The sequence below is a fragment of the Lates calcarifer genome, linkage group LG9 (genome assembly GCF_001640805.2).
Source record: "Lates calcarifer isolate ASB-BC8 linkage group LG9, TLL_Latcal_v3, whole genome shotgun sequence".
NCBI lineage: Eukaryota > Metazoa > Chordata > Actinopteri > Centropomidae > Lates > Lates calcarifer.
The window spans coordinates 63739-80650 of NC_066841.1; the positions used below are offsets into that span (position 1 = coordinate 63739).

The 16912-nt window shown below is 44.5% G+C and overlaps 1 protein-coding gene across 1 annotated transcript in view; it reads right to left on the reverse strand.

Annotated features, from left to right (window-relative positions):
• Positions 1–16912, reverse strand: part of gfra2b (GDNF family receptor alpha 2b) — a 72592-nt gene that overhangs the window by 22437 nt on the left and 33243 nt on the right. The window contains exons 4-5 of the mRNA XM_018694976.2: positions 5338–5537; positions 3918–4105 (exon numbers count right to left, since the gene is read on the reverse strand). Coding sequence (XP_018550492.1) covers positions 3918–4105; positions 5338–5537 — 388 coding nt within the window. The remainder of the gene's footprint in view (positions 1–3917; positions 4106–5337; positions 5538–16912) is intronic.

Consider the following 16912-nt stretch of genomic DNA (forward strand, 5'->3'; position numbering starts at 1 on the left):
TAAAAAAGGCGGTTGCTAACGAGTGTCTAAATGAGACTACAGAGGTTGTCAGGGCCGTTGGCTTTTTGTGGAGGAACCAGGCTGATGCTAACTTCAGGGCTGGACTACAGAAACACATCATCACTGTGGGACTGTATTTCAGGGTCAAGAGAAAAACCAACCAGTGTGTATGAGAAATGCACAAAAAGCTTCAGCAGATTATTTTCATGCTCAGCCTCCCCCAGCCTGAATTACAGCGCTGCCTCTGCACATGCTGATGCAGAAAATCAGTGGAGGTCCCTCTAAACATTGAACTCAGTCCTTCAGGCTTCTGCTCCCTCTCAGACTCTGTGTTCCCTTAAGGATCGTTGTCTGGCATCACAAGGTCCTCTCAGTCCAGACTGATCTGGTCTGTGGTTCAGAGCAGGAGTGTCCTTCTCTGTCTTCAACAGTCTCTGAAGACTCATCTCCTCAGAGAGCTCGTCCTCTCCTAACACCTCTGACTCTGTGAGCTTTCAGTGCACTTCTTTAATTGATCTCCTGCTCTTTGTCTCATTGAACAGATTTAGTTCTTAGTTCTTATTTCAAGGTCTGAAGCTTTAGCGTCTCTCACTCTGAGGCTCTTTGGATAAAAGCACCTGAAACATGAGAAACTGCAAATGTAAATCAGATTTCTGTGTTTAGTTAGAACCTTCAATAGTTAGACATCAGTGTGAATCATCACAACCATCACCTGTATACAGTGTGTTTTCTGTCTTTAGCTGTCTTGTATTTTTTCAGACTTTGTCTTCCACTCCAGGCTCAGCCCCTCTCTCTGCTCCAACATGCTCAGAGATAAACTGGTAAACACTGACACATGTAAACAACAGCCTCCTCTGCTCTGTGAGCTGCTTTTGGCTCCAGACAACAAAGACAGAGTGAAGAGAGAGTGAAGTGAAGCCTGGACGAGGCTGAGCTCCTGTAAGGTGATTTCCCTCCCATCACTCAGCCTGTCTGAGGCTTAGCTGCCTGTTGCTTCTGCACCAGTCGTCGCTGTGATGCTGCTCCCACACAGGCTTTAGAAAACTCTGCTTTTTAAAGTTTTATTCAGCAAAGGTACCCAGAACCATCCCAAAACTCTCATTCTAAACTGATTTTCACCTGAGTTTATGTCTCCAAACATGTTAAAGGTTTTGTGTTTTTTCTGTAAAAAGAAGCTGAAGAGTAAATAATATAATGAGGCTGCCACAGGAAATAAAAAGTAAAGAGAAAAATGGAAATGAGCTGTTCATTATTCTCCAGAGCTGCTTAAAGACATAAAAACAGAACAACAAATAGTTTAATTAGAGTGTTTTGCATTTTCACCCACAGTTTCGGTTCAACAGATAAAAGAGCTGCAGACAAAACTGCACATGTTGAATCTGAGACCAGATTTTCCTCCTGTTGTTTGTATGAGAATCAGCTGTGACAAACAGTCACTTCAGTCCTTTGGATTCAGAAAACTGACATGACAGGAAGAGAAACAACCGGCGGTGCAGGTGCTGAGCAGACATCAGACGACTGAGCTCAGAGATGGCTGGTTCACGTTGTCTCTGTTTTATATGCAGATTTGTTTAAATGTGATTCCACACAGTTACTGCAGACCACAACCTTTCTAGACGTCACCCTGCAGAGACCAGACATGAAATGTTCTTTATCCTGCAGCCTCCTGGTATAAAGTCTGTGTAACATCAGAGTGAGAGCAGGTCATTGTCCGGAGAACTGACAGCGAGCGAGGGGGCGTGTTGGTGACGTTCTCCGCTGCACACAGCTCTACAGAGTTCATTAAGAGTCTCCAGCCACGCTACGAGCTCTGTGAGACTGTTCTTCTGTTCAGCAGGTAAAAGGCTGCAGATCATCTTCACTGACTGAAGTAAGAAGCTAATGTTAGGCTATAAACCAACTACACCACGGTCACATGACGTCCAACGTCTCCACCACTAAGCTTCCAACTGGTCATTTCATTTAGCTAATGTGCTAATGTGCTAACTCACTTCCTGGTTTCATGACTCGTTCCTGCAGCTCTGTATTGTCAGGTAACAACAAATAACCACACACACCTCGACACACAGGAGACAGTCAGTTAGAACTTGTGCTGTTTATGACAGAGAAGTCAGAGCATCATTAATCCGCTGGGTCATGTCCTGTGTTTGCACATTATTCATTAGTTACAGTCTAACACGATGTGACCAGTTAGGATGTGAGAGACTCAGAGCAGATGTGGTCATGGAAACAGCTTCAGCAGCCTGTTTCTGTCATTACTGTTCTGATTAACTGTTGCTGTGTGTTCACGTCACAGCGCTCTGCCCCGTCCAGACCACACTGTGATTTCCTGATTTCATGTCCATTATGAGTCCAACAGTGTTCCAGCAGCTCCTCTCTTTAAGCTTGTTATAAGTGTTTAACCTTGATGCTGAAGACTGAGCTCTGCTGCTGACCTGCAGCAGCTTCACAGACACAATAAACAAACACACTTACACACTTCACACACACACACACACACACACTCTAAAGTACACAAAATACACTTAGATCAGACGTAGAGGAATCATACAGTTTGACCTCACCACCCACACACACACAGACATGTGGGTATTTACATGCTGATGTACATCTGAGCGTTTTGAAAGGAATCCATTAAAGCTGTCGTCTGTGCTGCTACAGACAGAAACACTCACTCAGGGTGTGAGCTGCTCTCAGAAAAATAACTGTACGCTGTGAGGAAGAGAAACATCATTCCCACGTAGCTGCCTAATTACTGAAGACACTTTAGAAAGAGAAAGATTCAGAGCAGCTCCGCGACCTCGGCCTCGACCGCCAGGCTGCGAAATACTGAAACTACTGCAAATGTGCAGCAGATTGGGAAGTGGAAGGAAGTGATACAGTGTGACCTGCAGACTGAGTGAATGATGAGTTTAGACTTTTTAAATGTCTGCTCAGTTCTCTGCTCCACAGTTTACACACTATCAGGCCACAAACTGATGATTCACTTCATTATCAATTCACCTACATGTTAAATTCCCATTAGGTCACATCTTGTTTTATCCAACAAACAGAAAGTTCATCATCATATGATATGAAAAGCACATTTCAGAGGCTGGAAGCAGGTCACTCAGGAATCAAAATGGCTGCTGGTTAATTTTCTGTTGATCAGCTGCTCCAGCTCCATCCAGAATGATCAGCCCTGACCTGTTGTGTATCTCAGGCTCTGTCGGAGCCCACAGACAGGGAGATGCTCAGATTTGTTCCTGAGCATCACAGGAACAGAGCCAGGCCGCCAAAATAAAACATGTAACTGTTCTTTAAACTGAACGTAGAAAAACATCTGCAGGAAGAAATCAAACAGCAGATCTTCTCATCTAACAGAGATCTTGTCAGTGTATAAAATATCAGGCTGTGGTCCTGGTTGTCGACTCCCTGTTTCATACACTGCTCTTTCCCTCTCTGCACCAACAGTAACCTTCCTCTGAACTTCCTCCCCCCTGATCTTCAGAAACCTTCTCTTTCTGCCTCCATCACTGTATTCAACATATATTTATCCAGGGAAAGTCACCCAATCAGTCACTGCTCCTTTCTCAAGGGCACCTCGACTGCTGTCACAGAGGAAGTGGGCGAGAGTGTTATTCATTCATTTCCCCTACTTCAAGCTTCTCTAACCTTTAAAGCCAGTAGTTATCAATCAAATGTGTAATTTTGACCCAAGTGTCGGCAGGATTTCTTTCCAATTAAACACTTCAGCAGCTGATTTCACTGATTAGTTCCTCCTCTCGCTGGATAATAATCAGTGAAACAAGCTGCATCAAGCTGAAAAGTCTTCTGGAGTGAATGTGTATGGATAAAAACATTTAAAAAAATAAAAAACAAAAAACACGGCAGGTCACGATCACACCTGAGTGGCTGCTGAGTTCCACCCTGCTCACCTGCAGAGAGCGTCGGAGCGGCAGGTGTGTCGGAGCTCCAGGCAGCTGGGTTTGTGCCTCTCCTGGTGGGAGCAGGAGGGGACGATGGTGCGGCGGCGACGCTCGGCACACGCCTGGTCGGGGCAGGAGCAAAACAGCAGGGGGTAACTCAGCTCCCATGATACCCGCTCGAAAAACTGACGCAGAGCCTGAGACACACAGAATGAAAAATATGGTAAAAATACATCTGTCTTTATATTGTCATTTACACTGTTAGACATTCAACCTTAAAGAAGATTTAAGAAAAGAAAGCAGCGAAATCAAACTGCCAATACTGAGGGTGAACAGGCTCTGTGGGCCTGTATCTGCACTGCAGGTATAACTCAACAGCTTGTCACTCACATTACATCGAAGGACATTTACATGACGTTTTAAAACTGTCCCTGGTTTTCAGTACGTTGTTGTGAATGTCCTGTTAGAGGGATTTTCTTGGCAGAATTCTCAGTAAATGTTGACAGTTAATTGGTGTTAGTTACAGTAAACACTGACTGGTTTAATGGAGACGGCTGAATGTGAGACTACAGGACAGGAGGGATGAATTTTCTGAGCCAAAGACTCGTAGCTTAACTTGGACTTGAGCATTGACGACTCAGACTTGCAATCAAACTCAGACATTGGATTCACCTCATTTATTTAGTTACTAATTCAGAAAGGTAAGTTTTTATTATGTGTGTCATTTACTTAAGACACAGAAAATAAAGGAAATACATATGACAACATATTATATTTCACTATATTTTAGTTTGATTTGTTTTATTCAGGCATTTTAAGTCTTCCATAGCAGTGAGAGCCAACTCACCAGATCACAATACATTACCAGGAACCAGAAATTAACAGTGCAAAGGTCAAAGCTTTAAAACCTGGTTTCCTGCGACCACGGAGTGATTATGTAAAAGCAAAGACGAGGAAAATAAATTACATTTACAGCTTTTAGCAGCCACAGTAACAACTTCAACATTTAGCCATGAGTAGGAACGGGGAAGAGGAGAAGAAAATGAAATGTTAATAACCTTTTAGCCTTAATAAGTGTTTAGCTTTTCCAGATACAGCCTGCACACATTATCAGTGTTAGTGTTGTGATATTATTTCACTGTGCAGAGCTTCGCCTCATGATCTCATCACCTCTAAAAATGGCATGTCATCTCAGGTCACTCCTTTAGTTGCCTCTGTTTCCCTTTTAGAGCATTCAAGTCCACATCAGCAGATGGAGTTATCAAACCACCAAACTTTACTCTAGACCTGGGGAGGACCATGCAGTAGAGGTGAAAGCTTTGGAGAAAGCTAATAAGTGGACGTAGAGCAGAAGTCTTGTTGAACAACTATGAGGCGACGTCACTGATATTTTCTTCTGTCCGCTCTGTTAAGACATTACTGTACCCACCTTCTGACACCTCTTCCGGCTGCACGGCTCCTGATTGGCCAGAGAGGGCTGCGGGGGCGTGGCCTTGCTGCAGATGGAGTTGTAGGCAGAGCGTAAACGTTTACATGTCTCGTTGAGGTTACATGCCTTCGCTGCGTCCAGGCAGGGGTTACAGGGTTTCCCCGCTTCAGAGCAGGGGCTCATCTTTGACAAAGATGAATCTGAACAAAGAGAGAAGAAAATACAAGAGAAGGTTTAGAAGAGAGAGAAGGATAACTGAACATTTCCAGACACCTGTGTTTGGGCTCAGTGGATGAGTTGACCTATAATCACTGTATTACATCAACATCAAGCTTCTCCAAACAGCATGACTTTCACTGACATGGCTGATTCCCAATCGGTTAAAGAAAAGTAGCTGGATAGGAGTGAACAGAGTCAGCTGACGACCATAAAGATCGTTTGTTCCTGCCCTCTGATACGACTCGTATCGTCTCCTGAAATAACGGTGGCAGGTGTACCGGACTTTGATCGTTGTGGTTGGACAGTTCATGGAACGGTCACAGTTTGGTTTGGATCAGCGGTTTGGGTTAAGATAAACACTTCCTTAGAGTCGAGGACCTTCGTTGTCATGGTTACAGTAGATCTTCTACATTGAAGTCTTGGGTTTTATTGACCCAACTGTTTCCACGCCAACCTTTATACTACGTCACCTGACTTCCTCCTCCTGCTCTGGTCATTATTAATACATTATTAAGGCCACAAGAGGTCGCCAAACAATAAAATACAACTATGGGTCGTAATAAGTTGCTGCACAGACGACCTTTGGTGTTTTGTTACAGTCTCTTGATTCCAGTTATCAGGACAGCCGACTCTGGACTCAGTGAAGCAGGAAATCCCAAGAAAACCAGACTAAGTTGAACTGGTGTCCTTGATCCCTGACACTCGCCCTGTGGTTGGTCTTCTCGCTGCCAGAAGCACTTTCTGTTCTTACACAAGTCTTCTACATCTGTCCATTGTCTGTAGCATCACTTATTCAGGTATCTCCCTCAGAGTCTCTCTCATTAACAGTCCTGGTAGACTGTGACCTCTACAACACATCAGTGAATTAAGACTGCATGAGGAATACATTTATAATCTCATTACAGTTGTGGTGCAGTCATTGTGTTAATGTAAAAGCATGAAGCAGGATGTGGCTTCATTCACGTGCACAGCTGTTAGATATATGGAGATATTACCACAGATGGGATCTCACTCTAAGTGCCTGAGACACATGGACACTGGCTGATCAGCTGATCCTGAGTCAGTGCAGCTGTGGACATGTGATGGTGGTGTTTACTGATAACAGGCTGGTGTGACTATGAGCTGATAAAATCTTAAGTGGAGCTTAAGTGGGCTGTAATAACCTGACAGAGAACAGATGAAAACGTGTAACAGATACAAACATTACAGGGACAGATGGTCAGCTGACGAGCTCCTGGGCTTCCTCTGAATGCCTGGTTATGGAGATATGTACACCTCTCCACTCTGGTTCAGATCCTTTTAAACTCAGTATTTGGTGAAGGAGTTGGAATCAAATCCAAGTGGGGAACTATAAACCAGTGGAGCCAGTGGTTTTAGTGTAAGGAGGAGACATTTTACTGAACATATCTGGATGTTCTGATCAAACTGTTTGGCCCTAATCTGTTGATACAGAGTCTGATCTGATACTTTTATTGATCTAAATTATGATTAAATGTATCTCACATACTGAAATAACATCTTCCCAAACTACTTCCTGAAAATACCGATGGTCCTGATCCAAAACAGTCAACCTTCTGATCTAATATGAATAAAAGTTTAGCTGGAGAGTGCGACTCCTGAGACCGACGATCGTCTAGAAAGACGTTTGTTGGAAGTCTTGACAGTCCAGAAACATGATAAAGTCTGTAAAAGCTGCAGAGTATCTTCATGTTTCTTTGTCCTGCACAGGAGGAACTCTCTCCACTTCTATCAACAGATCAGTGTCAAACTAAAACGTTCACCATTCACACCTACAAGGAATTTACAGTCACAGATTAACCTGCATGTGTTCAGACTGTGGCTGGAAGCTGACAACCAACCCAGAACCATGTTTCCTCTTCAGCTGCAGTAGCACAGTGTCTGGGTGAAACATCTTTCTCTGCTGCTGCTTCTTCTCCAACACAACAGACGGGAGATGGTGTCTGACACCTTTACAGAAAGGAAGGCAGCCTCGCTACGCTACAGTGAGATCCAATCATGTGTGAATGTCACATCACAATGTCAAGTGTGAACACACGCATGTGGACACAACTAAACCAATCCAACACGTCCGATTACACACATGTAATGGGGCAGACAGCTGTAGCCCCGGCCTGAGAAAGCTCTTTAAAGCTGTAAACTTTTAGCAGTAAAACAGTAACAACTTCTGGTCTGAGAAAAAATGTCAGAGAAATGTGATATTACAAATGTGATACAGCAGAGCTTAATCAAATCAGAAACCATGACGTTATACTGCTAGGAAAAACAGACCAACTCTGTTCAATCAGCTCTAACACACAAGAGAGGAAGAGATGAAGAGATGAAGAGATGAAGAGAGAAGAGAAGAGAGGAGAGAGGAAGAGATGAAGAGATGAAGAGATGAAGAGAGGAAGAGATGAAGAGAGAGAGAAGAGATGAAGAGAGGAAGAAGAAAGAAGAAAAAGGGTGCAACCCACAATGCAACTCAACTAAACGGTCTGGTATGCTAGCAGGTGCTAATGTAGCAGCTCCTCTGGAGACACTGAACTACTGTTTTATACGTACAGTCTCTCTCTAACATCACTTCAGTTCAACCTCCTCTGTCAGTGTGAATCATGGTTTTTACACCTGCCTGATGTCAGTTTTTTCAGCCCATACGTCCATATTTTTAACCTTCTTCCTGTGAGACTGACTGAGTGAAATGTCTGAGCAGGATCAGATTCTGGAGCTGTCCATGACAGTGATACGTGGTCTGACAGTCCATCAGGGCGAACAGCCACTTCCTCCTCTGCCTGTGGTTGTTTAGAAAACACAGGAAGTGCTGCAGCAGTGAACACACACACATCTCTTTCTGTCTCCTTGAACTAATGTGCTGGGTATGATTACAATAAGAGAGAGGGAGAGGTGACAGAGAGGCCACGACTGTGAGCTGTCATCACCTCCGTCTGTGATGTCACATATAATTAAATATGAATATGGCCATGATAACGTGTGTGTGTGAAGGCATCATGGTGTTTGTGTGCAGCATCAGTGTGTTCGCTTAGAGCTTCACACTGTGTTGTTTCCCCTGCAGATAACCTTGGTGCTCATCTGACTAAACACAAACACTGACAACACACACACACACACACACACACACACACACACACACACATTCAGTCTGTCTGTGTAATCTACAAGTAGGAGTTTACAGGATGGGAAGTACTGTACTGCTTTAGAGTATTTTATTATCACTGACAAAGTCTGCTCTAATGGAGCATGTTTTCTGAGAACTCAGATGTCTGCTGGCAGCGTACCACAAACACACACACACACACACACACACACACACACTGACCTGTATAGATAAGCAGTATTGTAGCAGTATGTTTCCAGGAAAGGCTGATTTTCTATTGAGGAGTCTCTGCTGAATGAAACCAGATACTGTGGATTTCTTTGGTGACTGAGACACGTTCAGCTGAGTCTGTGCAGTCGAGGCTTTATGAAAGTCTTCACCACAGGCAAGGTCTCAATTCAACATGCAAATCAACTCAACGCCGCACTTGTGTTAAACACTCTCCAGTCAGATTAATGGGACAATGACCCTGATTCTTCACGTTGCAGGTCACAGTGAAACATACACACAATGTCCCCTTCATTTCCATGCAGAGAGGAGCCTGAAAAGTTTCCTCAGACCTGATGTTGGAGCCCTCCACTCGACTGTCGACCATTTCAAAACTTTTCACTTTACCCGACAGTGCAGAAAACACCTGACAGACAGAGACGAGGAGGAGACAGGAGAGGCTGAAGTAACTGGTATCTGCAGAGGAGGAGGATGAGCTGTAATTTGTTTAGTCACAAACAGTAAACTTCCATCATACTTTTGGGCGCACAGCGTCTTTAGCAGCAGCTTCCTGTCAGATCAGACAAATGAGCTGACCTTGCACATGCACAGTTACAGCGAAGCCTGCTCAACATGCCTCCTCAGCTGCACACACATCTGTAAACTGATGGGTTCAACACGATGAATCCAACCTGTACCTGAGGAGAATAGAAACCTGGATGTTCCACTTCATCTGTGGAAAAGTTTCAGAGAGAGTTAAGGAAAGAACGTCACAGTGCAGAAGGAAACAGTCCTGACCTTAGAGGTGTAAATGGACAAACCTGTCATTAGTCAAAGGTATAAATGCGTCTTTGAATAAACTGCACTAAAGCACTAGCATGGTCCTGGTTGGCTAGTCCATTAGCCATTAGCTCTTCAGCTACAGCAGCTAGCCAATTAGTCCTGCGAGCAGTCACTGGCACACCAAGCTTCTAGCACCAATACTGATATTGTTTGACAGATGACAGATCAGGTAAAAACCTGGTATATGTCTGGACTGTGGAGGGTGTGCAGTGTCCCTCCTGTCGGGCTGCTGACAGTGTTGTCAGCCGGCGTTAACTCGTCATAACACCGGTAGTTTCTGCTGTGCACAACAGGGATGCAGTTCCTGGCAGGTAGAACTCTGCAAACACCTGACACCAGAGCTGAACAGAAATGAGGCACACTCACTCATTACGTTATAACAACTGTTTGTACACTGGACTCTGATCACCAGCAGAGCTGTGAGGAAATGTTATGATGTGTTTTTAAATCACCAACAAAGGACACAAGGTAGAAGACTGCTGGCAAACAAACATGGCTGTTTGATGCAGGAACTTAAAATATTAAAGAAGCTTTTGAGATGTAAATGTATTTAACACATTCAACACAAAGGTCCTTGCAGAACTCTACAGGGAACCTTTATTTTACCTCACATTTAATCTTATTTAATAATCCCCTGTTGTTTTTAGTAACACAAAGTCCTTCAGAGTAAAGCATCGTAATACTAAAGTTAACCTGTGGTGAACGTCTGAATATCTGTATATGACCTACATGACGTAAATGACTGAGGCCTGGAGTTCCCCACAGGCTCTACCAGCAGCTGAACTACACTCGCATGGATTTGTTTAATTTAAAGTTATAATATAAACAGTTTAAAATCATCCACTTCCATCTGAATCTGGTGGAAACGCCAGACATCTTCATCCCTGACAGAGGGAGAAGATTAAGTAACAATGGGCTGGTATTCCTACAGGACAGCCGTAACATTCTCATTCTCCACATCCCAACACAGCCAGCTTTGAAGTAGGACAATGCAGAGATTTAACTGCATATGTCCAGAAATCTAAATGAAGGTAGCCGAGCACCGCTGAGGTTTGTGAAGCACTTGTTATGCAGAACGTTGGACGATGCGTTCAGGGGCGCGCACGAGGCATGTGCTGCCCGCCCATAAATAAACTCCCCTGGCCACTCGAGTGTTTCCTGCCTTAATGCAGTCAGTTAAATGAGCATGTTTGGTCTCTGAGGAGCAGCTCTCACCTCCTCACATCCAGGCTTATTGATTGTGTGAAATGAGGCAGGCCTCCACCGCTGGAAGCACACTTGGCTTAATGCTCTGTGCAGCTCTGTAGTGTTACAGTTTGAGGCAGAGTAAAGACTTGACTCCGGCTGCAGCAGCTCTCGTCTGGTGAAGGGTTAATGAGAGTATATCAGCCTCGGAGTTCATCTGTCGTCATGAGATTCACTGTTGTCTGTGTAACAACCACAGCTACTGAGCATCAAGACTGATGGACAGAGTGACACCCTCCCGCACTGACCACATCCATCAGACCAGCACAACCAACACAACAGTCCTGATTCACACAGTGGATGACAGACTCAGCCGGCTGCACAGAACATACTCCACCCTGGACTGGTGCCACACCACTAACACACCACACACATTATTTCCTCTGGTGTGTGTGACTGGTGCAGCGCTCGTCGAGCTGGAGCGTGAACAGTTGCTGAGTCAATGTTCTGTTTTCCACAAGCTTCTTGAATAACCTCTGTTAACTTTAGAAGAGGTCACCAGGTGCAGCTGAAGCACTGACAGGATGACGTCAGACACTGACGACCAAACGCTTGTTAGTAGATCCGGGCTAACCCCCAGCCGTGATCCTGCAGTTAGCCCGGCAGAGAAGCCGACCCGGGTCACGTGCAGGTTTTCTCTGTCGTGGTGCAACTGACAAATGCTAATGGAGATCGAAGTGGTCGACAGTAAAAACACCTCAGAGGGTAACAGATATTCCTACAGTTTCTTAACATTACTCAGGATTTGCTTCTGTAAAAACAAATTCTGAAAATCTGATCTTGTCCTCTTCATATCTTCAGACTGATGACAGGAAGTTTCTGAGACACAGCCCCTGTACAGCCTGACACTGAGCTGATTAAAAACTGAACTTCAGGGTAACTCACTCAGTTCATTTATACTGTGCGAGTGTAAACGGAGCAACATATAAGATGAATAAAACAGCCGGAAGAGGAGGTTCATGTCAGAGAGGCTTCAGCAGCAGGAGGCCACAGTCAGATCAACACTGGAAACTACGGCTCACTATGAAAAGTCTCTGCTACAGCTACAGCTCCTGGCCTCTCTGCTCAGATCACTATTACTACTTGAAAAACCTGGATTTAGTGTGAAGTTCCTCTTAATCTGATCGTACAGCTTCACTTGAACAATGTCAGCTCTGAAAAAACTCATTAATTAACAATAAGCACAGAGAGAAGCATATGCCCCCCCCCAGACTTCTGGAAGCATCAGTGTTGAAGATGAAGATGTGATCGTGTGTTGACGCGATCTGGAAACACAACTGTGTCGTATTTTCATCAGAGTCAGTCTCACTGTTTAACCTCCTCAACCTGAGGCACCGTCACACCCTCCCTGTCTTTAATGCATCGCCTGGCTCGCACTCACTCACAGCAGAGAAGAAGGAGAAGAAGAAGAAGGAGAAGAAGGAGCAGCGATAGGAGAGCAGCGTTTGAAAGAGAACAGATATATATAGAGAGAAAGAGAGCAAGTATCCGGGGCAGGAGTGCGGGCCAATTAGAGAGTTGCCCTGGGTTGTCCTGTTATCTTTCTCACACACAGCCTCAACAGGATATACACACAAAGCCCTGCCCTGGGGTGTACACACACACACACACACACACACACACACACACACACACACACACACCACTCACTCTCATAATGTTTTATTAAAACGCTGTGTGCTCCAGTGTCCGTTCTCCTGTCTCACACACACACACACACACACACACCACTGAGACATGATCTAACAAGGTCAAAAGCAGAACTGGAGGGAGGAAGTGGGCGTGAGAGAGTGAGCGGGGGAATCGGAGAAGAGAGAGAGAGAGAGAGAGAGAGAGAAAAGAGGCCGGGTTGTGACAGAGAGAGAGAAAGTGAAAAGAACGAGGGAAGACACGGAGAACAACCGAAGGCAGTGGTAGAAACACACAACGACTCACACACACTACAGGACCTGCAGCAGCCTCTCTGTGAGCGTGTGTGTTTACATCACTGTTACATCTGAGCCCAGCGTCCTGGATTCAGAGAGTTAACACATCAGATCACATGACACTGCAGAGTTTCATGTGTTGGTACTGGAGATCTGGACTGTAGATAACCAGTCCTCACTGCAGCTGCTTTATGACCTCTGTCACAGCACATTCAGCTTCAGCCAAGTCCTGAAGTTTTATGGAGTCATTTCCTGATTAAATACGTCTTAAAGGAGTGGGACTGTGGACCTTCAGTTCTCTGATTTAATCCTGCACCTGATATTTCTACAACCACCCTCCTCTCGTCCAGTCTAAACCCACCTGCTTTAAAGGATTCTTTTCAAAGTAAGATCCATGTTTTACTTTGAAAGGCATTCACAGACTGAGTCCTCTAATCTACTTTTCTGTCTCTTTGTGTTGTTTATATCATTTTAATTTGTGCAAAAAATCTCCAAACCTGAACTGAACTTCAGTCTGAAGCCTAAACTAACCTAAGCTTAAATCCTGCAAACCTTCCTGCAGATGCTGAAACTTGATGCTGTGTTACTGATGAATGAACGCTCCATCTATCAGGTTTCTCTCCAAAGAAACACAACATAACTGCATGGAGCAGAAACTGCATTCAAGCTGGATCATGTAGCATCGGGCTAATCCTAATCCAAGTACTAATCCAAATCCTAATCCTGGTGCTAATCCTAATCTAGCCCATTAAAGTCAAAATCAAAGCTCTCTGAGAAAATCTTTCATTCAAAATGTTCAAACTGCAGCAACACGTCTGAGATAATCGACACTAAACATGTCTGTGTATCTGTGCAGACAGCTGCTGCCAGTCTCCCAGATGTGGACTCTACTGGATCCAGATGTGGACTCTACTGGATCCAGATGTGGTGACTGTGGAGGCCTCTGCAGTGACTCAGCTCAGCAGGTGGAACGATGACTGAGATTCATCAAACCAGGCGACGGTTTTCCATCTTCTACTGCAGCAGAGTGGACCAGCTCCGGTTCCTGATCCAGTTCCTGATCTGACTCCTGATCTGGTTCCTGATCCGGTTCCTGATCCGGTTCCATGTTGTGTGTTCAGACTCCTCAGTGTTTCCTCACACAAAATGTCTGACGTCATCATCCTCAGGCCACAGGTGAAGAGACATTAAACCATCACACACACGACTCTTCATGTTCTGTACATCTGAACCTGATCCTGACACACACACACACACACACACACACACTCAGATGAAGCTGTGTCAGGAGGAAACGTCTTACCGTCCTCTCCCCTGTGGATAGATTATCTCCTCTCCTTTTCTGCCTCCCTCAACTCTCCTCTGCTTTCTGCTTCTCCGAGCTCTCGTCTCACATTTCTTCTTCTCTTTTCTTCTTCTCCCGTCTTTTCTCCTCATCTTAACTCCTTTCATCTCCTGCTGGTTTCCTCTCATCTCCTCTTTTCCTTTCCTTCTCTTCTTCTCTCCTCCCATTGTCTCCTACAGTCTTTTACACCCTTTTCCCTCCTCTCCTCTTTTCTTATTTCACCTCCTTGTGTCTCCTCTCTTTTTGGCCCTTCCTCTCCTTTCTTTTTTCCTTTCCTTCTTTAGTTGTCATTTCCTTTTTTCTCCCCCTTCTCATCTTCCCCTCCCTTCTCCTCTCCTCTCCTCCTTCTCTCTCCTGTGATGGTGTTGGAGCTGAAATTGAGGACAGGACAGTGAAATCTGTCTGAAGCCTGGACGTGACGTGGACAGACGAGTGTCTGAACGGTGTCCGACAGACTTTGAGCTCTGGTTGAAACCAGATAGTCACTGAGGAATCTAATGGATGCAGATTTCAGCTTTAAAAAGATGACGGCCGAGATGAGAAATGAGGGAGAAGAGCCTCTTGTTCAGAGCAGTGTGGTGATGAGCCCGGTCATCAGCAGTAACATGATTGTGTCTGATTAAAGACAAACTCAGAAGCAGGAAATAAAAAGGTACAAACAAATACAAACCTGATGAATTCAGACAGAGAGAAGTAAATATTGAAATATTGAAATTGAGTTACTGAATGTAGGAGCTCAGTCTCAGTCTCCTCCACCTGCTGAGGGAAACCTCTGGCTCTTTAGCTGCTAAATGCTAAAGGCTTTTTACAGCTGTTCCTCTGAAAACGACAACACGAATGAAGAAGGTGCAGAGAGATGAAGTGATAAAGACTCACTGTAAAACTGAGCCGAGTTCATACACTGTCATTCTAATAAATATGAAGGTCGTGTTCACGCTGAAGCTTTAAAGTCTGTAAACAGTTAACTACTTTTGGAGGCCTTTTGCCATGAAAACACACACACACACACTCAACTCCATATTCACAAACACTCTGTCACGCCTAGCCTTCCCCTCCAATCAATTTGTGACACTCTTGTCTGAAACATACTTTAATGTTCCAGTGCTCTTTCTTCTGCCACTGCTATTTAACACACTTCTGTATTATCCTCTTATCTCTCCCTCCCTCCACAAGCCCCCCCCCACCAACTGCTCTCTCCCTCTTTCTTGTTCCGTCTTTATCTGCTCGGAGCATTCGGAGGCTCTCCGACTGAGGATCTTCACATCACGCCTTCAGATTGCAGTAGACAGGTGATTTGAGACACACAGCTTTAACAAACAGACACACACTGACCATGCACAATAACACACACACACACACATCTCCAGTCCTACATGAATCCTGCACATGTAGAGATTGATGTGATGTTTTCCAGCGGTGTTATAGGTCGGATATTGGAAATAATTGAAATGTTACACACCACCTGCACAGCCACACTCTCTGCTTGTGTGTGTGTGTGTGTGTGTGTGTGTGTGAGATAGAGAGAAAGAAAGTCCTTTTGAAGTTGCATTGGTTGCAGCTCTCCTGCTTTGACCATGTTTGTACTTGTGTTGTGTTAATCTGAGAGAGCAGAACCCAATTTACAGAGCTGCGAGTCTATTTCACAGCTGTTTGACCACACACACACACACACACACACACACACACACACACACACAAAGTGTAAATGACGATGTATTGCTCAGGGCTTCTGACATTTAAACACTCCTCAGAAACATGTGTGAAGCCGACACAGTCAGAGAAAGTGTGTGTGTGTGTGTGTGTTGTACAGCAGGTCTAATGTAGTATGACCAATCAGAAGACTGCTGATAGAGTGTGTGTGTGTGTGTGTGTGTGTGGGGGGGGGGGGGGTGAAATGTAGTGAAACATCTTTAGGTGCCAGTAATTTTTCATGTAAGTGTTTGTACGTGAGTGTTTTCGCCGTGTTTATGACGTGATGCTGACAGTATTTTCAGGATCTTTTAGGGTTTCGTGGTTGAGGAGTTCCACAGGTTCTTTAGGTTCTTGGGTACAAAGTTTAAATGGTTTAGTAGTCATTAAGAAGGTTCTAGTGGTCCCTCAGAAGGTAATAGAGGTTCTTTGGAAGTTTTAGTGGTTAATGACAAGGTTTTAGGTTCTAGGTTTAAACGTGAACCTAAAGACCTTTAGGGATCACTGAGAAGTAGTTCTTCTCCCTCTGGATGTTCTAATGCACTGAGAATGCTCTATGTGTAGTTTTGGAAGTTTTAGCAGTCATGAGGAGATTCAGAGTCCTGGAGTTTTGATGTCTCTAAGTCATATTAGTCCTGTAGGTTTCTACTGGTCTTTAAGGGTTTAAGAAGAATATGCATGGATGTGTTACAAAGAGCTCCAAGCAAAACACCAACTGAGGGCATGTCCTCACTGACCACTGTTCATCCCTCCAGTATGCAGGTTCAGTTATTAGAATGTATGACAAGGAACACTGAAGAGGTTCTGGAGGCTCGTGGTGGAACATCACATCACATTACTGCCACACTTGTCCTCAGTCTGTATGTGACAAGCTAAAATCAGCCAATAATACAGGCCTGGATAATGTGTCTCTCTGGTCCCACACATAATGGAGAAATGAAGAAAGGTTATCTGTGTGCCCTTTAAATAATGAGAAATGTGTTGTGGCAA